Source organism: Bubalus kerabau, chromosome X (genome assembly GCF_029407905.1).
Source record: "Bubalus kerabau isolate K-KA32 ecotype Philippines breed swamp buffalo chromosome X, PCC_UOA_SB_1v2, whole genome shotgun sequence".
NCBI classification, from domain to species: domain Eukaryota; kingdom Metazoa; phylum Chordata; class Mammalia; order Artiodactyla; family Bovidae; genus Bubalus; species Bubalus kerabau.
The window spans coordinates 8778075-8787437 of record NC_073647.1 but is presented as its reverse complement, the minus strand read 5'-3'; the positions used below and the strand labels follow the sequence as shown (position 1 = coordinate 8787437).

Genomic DNA, 9363 nt, shown 5'->3' with positions numbered 1-9363 from the left:
GCCCGCCCCCTCCTTCCTTTCCCCTTCTCTGCCCCCCCTTCTCCGCCCCCCCCCCAAGTCCTGCAGACCTGGGGGCTTCGGGATCTGGGCGCTATGAAAAGTGTCTGCCCAGTCACTTCCGGTAAGGGCGTTGCGGTGCGAAGCTTCCCGCGGGACCTTTTAGGAGAGGGTGGGAGTTATCGGTGGGCCGGAGGAGGAGAGTGCTGCCTAGGAAGGGGAGCTGGAGAGGGAGGGGTAGGGAGAGCGAGCGCGAGGGCAGAAGCGCGAGCGTCTCCGGCGTCTCAGTGGCCCCTTTCCCACCGCCTCCCCCGACTCCAGCTCCCCCGCCCCGCGGACGACTGCAGTGTTGCTCTCCACCCCCCCTTTCGCAGACTGACGCCGCTCCTCCCTCGGCGCCGCGTGACCGGAAGTGGCGCCATCTTTAGCCTCCTGTGCTATTGACAATAACAAGCTCCGGTTCTCTCCCCCTCCCCCCTCCCCTCAAGCACTGCATCTCCCCTCCCAGAGAGAGGGAGAAAAGGAGGAGGAGCTGCAGCCTCTCAGACTTACTGAGTCGCTCCTGCAGAAAGGGGGGAGAGAGACTGAAAACCAGGGGAGGGGGACGGCACGGCCGTTTACCTGTCTGCCTCCTCATTCGCTCTCCCCCCTTGTTCTGCTCACTCCTGGTGTCAGCCTATCCTCCTTCCCAAACCCTCCCATTCCCCGGGTGGAGCCCCCCCTTCACTTTCCTTCTCGTCCTCTGTGTTTCTCCTCTCTTTATTCCCTTCCCCCTCTAGCATTGCCACCTTCTCTCCTACACGCACGCAGGCATATAAACGTAGGTTTTTGATGCTCGTCTGCCTGTTGACCCCGCTATTTTCATGTTTCCAACAGGTTTTTCTTCCCCCAATCCCTCAGCTGCTGCTGCTGCTCAAGAGGTCAGATCAGCCACTGATGGTAATACCAGCACCACTCCGCCCACCTCTGCCAAGAAGAGAAAGTTAAACAGCAGCAGCAGTAGCGGCAGTAACAGTAGTAACGAGAGAGAAGACTTTGATTCCACCTCTTCCTCCTCTTCCACTCCTCCTTTACAACCCAGGGATTCGGCATCCCCTTCAACCTCGTCCTTCTCGTGCCTGGGGGTCCCAGTGACTGCTCCCAGCCACGTACCGATACAGAAGAAGCTACGTTTTGAAGAAAACCTGGAGTTTGTAGGGTTTGATGCGAAGATGGCTGAGGAATCTTCGTCCTCGTCCTCATCTTCACCGACTGCTGCAACATCTCAGCAGCAGCAACTTAAAAATAAGAGTATATTAATCTCTACTGTGGCTTCGGTGCATCACGCAAACGGCCTGGCCAAATCTTCCACTACCGTCTCTAGCTTTGCTAACAGCAAGCCTGGCTCTGCTAAGAAGTTAGTGATCAAGAACTTTAAAGGTAACCAGGGCTAAAATTCATGATCACGTACTCAGGATTTGACACTTGAGTGGTCACGTGCTCTATTTATGCTAATATGTTAAACAGTATAGAGGTGGCCTAATGTTTTATGCATAATCAATGAGGAGGAGGGAGGTCCTTTTTGGGTGGAGGGTTCATTTTCCGGGGGTGGTTAGTATCCTTCTGCTGAAGCATACGCCAGGTATTTCTGTGCAGTATTTTGAGGTCTGTCTCAGCCTATTGTATCTGATCTGTTATTCTTCATAACATTGACAATCGGTATGATTGATCCGGATTTTACAGGTGAGAAATTTGTACTCTAAAAATGTTTAATTATTTCAGGTGCATACTGAACCTTGGCACTGCTGGGATTTTTATTTTTATGCTTCAGTAGGCCATATTATCTAGTCCCTAGAAATTCAGGTAGCAATAGTGATCTTTTCATGTTTCAAGAAGACTTTTGGTTAGATGTATAATGTTGAATACTACATTCTTGAAACTCATGGAAGCAGTAGTTGGAGAAAAGTATTTATGATCTGTGCATTTCTTTCCAAAGGTAGGGTTTGGAAGTGAAAAATAATGTATATACACAGAAGTAGTAATTCTAGTAGTAACTTACCTATTTTTTTTTATCACTGAAATGGGTTTTAAAGTACTGACCTGCAGCTTTTAAGAGAATTTGTTCAAGTTTTTGAGGTATGTGATTGAGAGTATTATGAATGCATTGATGCAAATATAAAATCAGCAATTTTGCATAATGTAATTGAGCTGAGTTACTTTTTAATCTATTGAGTGTGTTTCGGTTTCTCTGCCTGACTTTTTCAACACCCTAACTGGCAACTAATGGTAAAATGTTTATTAAGTGGAGAAGTCAAATGAATGAACTAAAGCAATATTGACCAGATCAGTGCCTTGTGACTAAATATTAGTATTGAGAAATTTAGATTCCCCATGCTTGTATTTTCACCATTAGTGTAGAAATCAGGAATATGCTCTATTTTGTCTCAAGCAGAGGGTTGTTTATTTTTAACCTTTTCTTTTCCTCACTCCACTCCCACCTCCAGGCTCTCAAGTGTTGTAATCTTTCTGATTCAATAGTAGACCTTTCTGAAGTAAATATGAATTGTAATTGACTAGTTTGTTCACTGTTTTACTTTAAATGTATCAATTTAATAGCCAAGGATTTTTAAAGAGATGAGCTATGACCCTAATTGTATTTGTATACTGGTTTCAGAGATTTTGCTTGGGTTTTTGTTTCTCCCCCTCCTAAAATGGAAACACATTATTAAGGTATCTAGATGTTCTAATAAAAAAAACAATTGCTGGTCAAGGAAGTTTAAATTAAAGCCTGGATTAAGATGTTCCTGTTCATTCTGAAAGTGCTGCATAGGTTCTGGAGTTATAAGGATGTTTTGATTTTTTTATATTTCATTCTGCTCATAAATGTAGTTTAAATTAAAACATGAATTAAGATGTTTCTCTCCACTTCTGTAGATGGTACATAAATATGGGAGTCAAACAGACCTGAATTAGAATCCCAGTTTTGCCATTGACCATCTGTGGTGACCTTGGGCAAACTTTAGTAAATGAGTCTTCCAGCCTCAGTTTCTTTAGTTGCAAAATAAGGATAATAATACCATCCTTAGGACATTATTAGGAAGATTAAGATGTTTATAAAGTACTTTGTATATAGCAAGCACTCAGTATTTTAAATCTCAGGTACAAAATTCATGTTGACTTAGGTTTTACACATGATAGAATAGGATCAGGATTAGTTTTATCTGTCATTTTCAGATTTTTATCTTTTGAAGCAATTCAGACAATAGAAAAAACTCTCACCTTCAGTTTTAGTAGGTGAAATAAAATGACTTACACAGTGTTCTGGCATTTGAAATTTTATTACTAAGCCTAAATATAATGGTTACTTTAATAATTAGGTATGATAATTATAAACACCACAATTAACATTTGGATAGCAATAATACTAGTAGTTTAAGGATCCTTTTGTTAGTATATCTTGCATGTTATTCTGATTATCAACCTTTTATATATCATCTAGATAAGCCTAAATTACCAGAGAACTACACGGATGAAACATGGCAGAAGCTGAAAGAAGCAGTGGAAGCTATCCAGAATAGTACTTCGATTAAGTACAATTTAGAAGAACTCTATCAGGTATGTATACATGTGGATAACCAGATTTGGTTAGCGTAAATTGAGGTGCAGTGCATATGGAGTTTATTTTCCGAAATGGGTGCTTATGTAGATTTTTGGTTCCCTTGATTAATTATTAATGCATTATCTTGATTAATGCATGCACTGTTTTATACACAGACCATATATTCCTGCATCAACTGTGGCTACAGTCTGATTGGTATAAATTGGGCTTATCTTGGACCCTTCTAATTAGGATTTACAGTTAAGAGTACCTTGGTATAGTAAGTTTTACCTGTAATAGAAACCCATAGCTTTGATCCCAAAAATAATTTCTGGTGACATTTTCAGTTGTGATACTAAATGCTAAGTGGTGTTACCTATAGGAAAGGCCTCAAGAAATGCCGTATACTTTATTCTACCTCTTTCCTGTTAACATGCTTTTGTCATTTGTTTCTCTTCTTCATGTTTGTCTTATCTCTTGGCCTACAGGACACACCTTAGCCCCAAAAATGAGCAGCAGGTTATTCATCAACTTGGTCTGAGGTTCAGATTTGTTTCTTTTGCTTAACAAATGGATCTGTCATTGAAATGTTTAACTTAAAAATACAGTTACTGATTTAGACTTCTTGTTACCAAGATACTTTGCCCTACTGTATTTTTGCCACAACCAATTCAAGAAGTTACTTTCCATTCTAGTGTCAACAGTTTCATATTTTTAAAAAGTGCTGCACAGTCCAATGGCTTGCGTTTTTGTATTGATGAGTATACCTTGTAAGAAATTATGTTGGTCCAGTTTATCAAAATTTGTAGTTTTCATCTATTCATTTTAGTTGTAGAAGTAGTATGGTGATGGACAAATAGTGGATCAGGAGTCAAAAGACAAAGGGATCTAGTTTTGGCTGTATTAGCCTGCGATCTTGGGCAAGGTATTAAACCTCTCTCAGCTTCTGTTTCCTCCTATGTAAACAGGGGGAAGAACTGCTGCATCTATTTCACCAAGTTGCCCATAAGACTCAAATAAGATGTTTGTGAAAAATACCATGAAGCACTATGATAGAAATATAAGTTGATGTTATCACTAGTTATTTCATAAGCCACAGTGTGATTTTTTTACTTACAGTGTGTCAATTGAGATCACCAGTTTCTGTTGCTATTTAAATAAAATATATCAGTACATGCCAAACTCTCAGAATGGTGCCCACTGCATAGTAATAATGCTGAATGGTACACACAAGTGTCAGGTAATAGTAGTAGTACTAAGGTATTACTAAGGATAAGCCCACCTCATTTGGCTGTGTTGGTACATTATACATGTAGATCCTGAGTTGTACAATAATAAAGGTAGAATTGCAGTTAGACTTGAAGCAGTTAATGTGGTCCAGTGTCTTTTCTTCATATAGTGTCTGTAATAGCCTACCAAGTAGGGTTATCTCGTTTAAGCATTATAGAAATACTTTGTGAACTAGATAAGGTAGTAGTTATTATCCCCACTCGATGAGGTGGAGAGCATATTGGCAGAGCAGGGGACTTAAACTGAGATGCCCAAATTTTTAGTCCAGTGCATGCACTCCACATGCCTCTGTAGTGCAGTGTTTGAAGCAAATAAATAGTCTTACTTTAGGGGAAAAAAACTCTGTCATCAGAGAAGGTAATTTTTGTTCATACATGCATGTATATGGTGTTTCTTTGGATATGCTGGCATACAGCTTTAATGTCAGTAATGTGTTATATATTTCATGTTTATAACATTTAGTTTCTAGTTTTTTAATTTTATTTTTTAATTGGTGGAAAATTGCTTTACAGGGTCGTGTTGGTTTTTGCTGTACAGCACAAATCAGTCATAATTATATGTCCATGTGTATATACACAGAAGCCCAGACAGGGCTCACCGTATTATGTAGTAACTTCCCACTATCTGTCTGTTTTACACATGATAGTGTACATATGTCAGTGCTACTTTCCCAGTTCATCCTGCCCTCGCCTTCCCCTGCTGTGTCCACAGGTCCTTCTCTGCTAGGTTCATCCACTACCATTTTTCTAGGTTCTACATAAGTGCCTTAATATACAATGCTTGTTTTTATCTTTGTGATGATTGTAGTTGTTAATGAACTCTATTTACTTTACTTTGAATATTTTTCTGCAGCTTGTGGGTTAAAAACTATTTTTCCTGATAATTTCTTTTTTGGCCATGCAATGTGGTTTGTGGGATCTTAGTTCCCTGACTAGGGATCAAACCTGCACCCCCTACAGTGGAAGCATGGAGTCTTAACCCCTGGACTGCCATGGAAGTCCCTTTTCCTGATAAATTGTTTCTGTTAAATCTCTTTATGTTTCAGGAGCTCATAGCTCACATTTTTTTGTGTTTTTCCTTTCTTATACTTCAGAATTTCTATCTGGTGTTGTTCAGTTGCATTTCTTTAGACTAAAATCAGTTACAACTTTTCACTATTAGCATTTTTAATAATACTTTACTACTTCTGCTATAATAAATTTAAAAGCATTTGTTTCTAGCTCTTTTGTTGTTTTCCATCTTAATTTTGTAAATGCTCCTTTGGATTGTTCTCAGATTATATTGAGATGTTCAAGTTCAAAAAAGAGGATAAAAAAGTTAAATTATTTCATACCATCTGGATTTCAGGTGCTTGTTTGATTTTTTAGTGGTTGAAATGTAATTTAAAAGTACTCTCCTAAAATTGGAACAATATAGAAATATGTAACATACCAAACAAAAGTTCTCCACACTCATTCCCCACCTCTCTCTCTATCCTTGATGTAAATACTTATTTGGCATATGTCTATGCAGAACTTTTTTCTATGAATGAAAAACCATTTTGCTTTAAAGCTTAAGCATGGAAGTCTTCCCTAGTGTAGATTGCATATACTTCCTCTTAAGTTTTTAATTTCTAGAAAAGAACTTGCTGTTCTGAGTATATTTGCAATAAGTAAATGTCATCCTTTAAAAGGGATTCAAAGTGAGACTTATCTTTCCTCCACAACCTTGAAATCCTGTAAGAGTGAGGCAGTGGTTCATGTTGTTTTGGTTTGGATATTTTTGTTTGTTTGCTTGTTTACTTTTTAATATTTATTTATTCTTCATTGTGACATGTGAACTCTTAGTTGTGGCATATGAGATATAATTCCCTTACCAGGTATTAAATTTGGGCCCTCTGTATTGGAAACACGAAGTCTTAGCCACTGGACCACCAGGGAAGTCTCTGCTTGTTTATTTTTGATTGACGACAGATAGGAGTATGGTTAAATGCACTGACTTTTGAGTTGATCAGCCTGCCTTAGATTAGAGATCTGCAATTTACGATAACTTTGGGTCAGTTACTTCTCTAAGCCTTGGTTTTCTCATTTGCAAAACAGGGAGACTAACACTACCTGTATGGCATGGTTGTAAATAAATACTGCCAGAAAGTACTTAACTGCACAGCCTGCTATATGTCTGTGTCATCGATGATGATAATGATAATAAATAGTATTTGAGTCTTTTAAAAAAAGATATCTTTATTTTGAGATTTCATTTTATTATATAGCTCTAAAGCCACACATTTTTAAATTCTAAATTCACACTAGGCCAGAACAGTTGGCTGATAAATAGATTACATTCCAAAGGTACATCAGAAAACCTCATTAGCCAAACTGAAAAAATAATAGAAAAAGAGAAGAACTGTCTAGGAACAGTGTCCCTCTGCACTTCTCAAGAATGTGTCTTGTTTTTACATGTGGTATCTTAATAGCTGGAATCTTGGTTTTAGTGTGTGACTTTTTTTACTAAGTAATATTTTAAGTAATGGGATTATTTTCCTCATATTCTCAGACTTGCGTGAGTAGCTGTGTAGTGTTGTTGGTTTTTTTTTTTTTTTGATCATTTTATTTATTTATTTGTTTTTGGCTGTGCTGGGTCTTCATTGCTGTGCTGGTGTTTCTCTAGTTGGGGCGAGCAGGGGCTTCTCTCTAGTTGCAGTGCTCAGGCTTCACAATTGGTGGCTTCTCTTGTGGAGGACATGCTCAGTGGTTGTGGCGCATGGGCTTAGTTGCTCCATGGCATGTGGAATATTCCTGAATCCGGGATGGAAGCTGTGTCTCCTGCTTTGACGGGCAAATTCTTTACCACTGAGCCACCAGGGCAGCCCCTGTGTAGTGTTTTTAAATCAGCTGCCTTTTTTGGAGCTGGTTGGTTATTTTTGTTATTTCTATATGAAAGTGTTACATTTATTCTTAATATAAATGTCTAGTTCTTATCTTTGAAGATAAGTTTAGTTCCTACTTCAGATCTGATGAAAATAATTCATTAATAATGGAAACTCTTATTTGGTTTGCTTCTTGTGAAATAAATATTAAATAACGAGCCAATTAGTGATTGTAAATGAATCAGTTAGTGATTTATTAATCTAGTGGATGGCCACAATACTAGAAAGAGTGCATCCATCCAAGTATAGTTTATTTCCCATTGTAAAATGGGTTTCTTAAACAGTCATTGGATGTGGGAGACTAGGTAGAGTCTTAGCAGAGGTCATTATTCTGTGTTGATCACTAGCTATTGTGTTCTGTAAGTTTAACTGTTGATATTTTAAAGCTTCGTCTGTCACACTACTATTACTCCTGTTTTTTACTGAATTGTTAATACTATCCCTGCTATTTATCCCAATTACAAATTTTTAGTCCTTGATAATTTGTCTTATTTAAGGTGTTTTTACTGGATGTAAAAAGAAAAATAATTTAGGTTTTATTATTTGGCTTCCTTCCTGCAATTCTCAGTTTTTGATATATTTTGATCATTTTATTTTAGCCATTTTTACTAGACATAAAAAGACATAATTTGGGTTTTATTGCTATATCAGTTGAAAAGTTTTGTGATGTGCTTTTTCTTTCTCTATTTAAGCATATGGTTTGAAAAATAAGCCCCAACTCATTAGATTAGTGACCAGAGTTCAGCACCCTGGAGGGAATTGAATCTTTCTTAAGTGTCTCTTGTTGCTGAATCAGAAAATTTTCTATAGATTTCCTCCCTTACCATTAATTTTTGCATTCTTTGTATTTTTTATCCTTGTTTTAATCCTCACTTTTTAAATTCTAGTCTTCTTACCCTCATTTCCACTCTGCATCCTAAATGAGAGCTTATGTGCCTTTGCTGTTTCTTAAATCTTGTATTCCTTAAAGCATCAAATTTCAGGAACTGTAGTTTTGCATTTCATTTGCTACACATTTATATTTTCTTTGGAGTTTTGTTTGTTTGTTTTTCTTCAGATAAACTTGTTTCTGATGCAACTTGGAAGAGGCTGGGATTTGGAACAATAAAAGTTAAAACCTTATTAAAATGTTCTTATTTTATAGCTGACACCTGCAAAAAGGATTTAAGGCAGCATATTTAGTGATTGGGAGCTTAAATAAAAAGATAGGTTTATTTAAGAGTCTTATAGAATTATCTAGATTGTTTAATATAAATAGTTACCTGTGCAATGAGGTTATATTAGTAATAATTATACCAGATCAAACTTCCAAAGATTTCCAGAGTGTTTAGTGAAGTGTAAAATAATACATTTCTAAAATTCCTTTTCAAAGATCTGGAATAAAATAGTTTACCTCAAACTCCTAAGTGGTGATTTAACTCTTATTCGTATTTCTGTCCCAGCACCTAACAGGATAGAGTTCTTAGTAAACACCCTATTCTTCTTGAGTCAGTGACTGTTTACTATGTGCAAAGCTAGACAAATGCCATGGACATATAGAGATCACTTAGTCCTTGCCGCTGAGGTCTTTATATTCTAGTAGGCTCATGAAGTT

The 9363-nt window shown here is 37.7% G+C and overlaps 1 protein-coding gene across 3 annotated transcripts in view; it reads left to right on the top strand.

Annotated features, from left to right (window-relative positions):
- CUL4B (cullin 4B) overlaps positions 1 to 9363 on the top strand; it is a 32675-nt gene continuing 23312 nt past the window's right edge. For all 3 annotated transcript variants that reach the window (XM_055562923.1, XM_055562925.1, XM_055562922.1), the window contains exons 1-3: positions 1 to 121; positions 874 to 1416; positions 3476 to 3591. In XM_055562923.1, coding sequence (XP_055418898.1) covers positions 94 to 121; positions 874 to 1416; positions 3476 to 3591 — 687 coding nt within the window. In that variant the 5' untranslated portion in view covers positions 1 to 93. The remainder of the gene's footprint in view (positions 122 to 873; positions 1417 to 3475; positions 3592 to 9363) is intronic.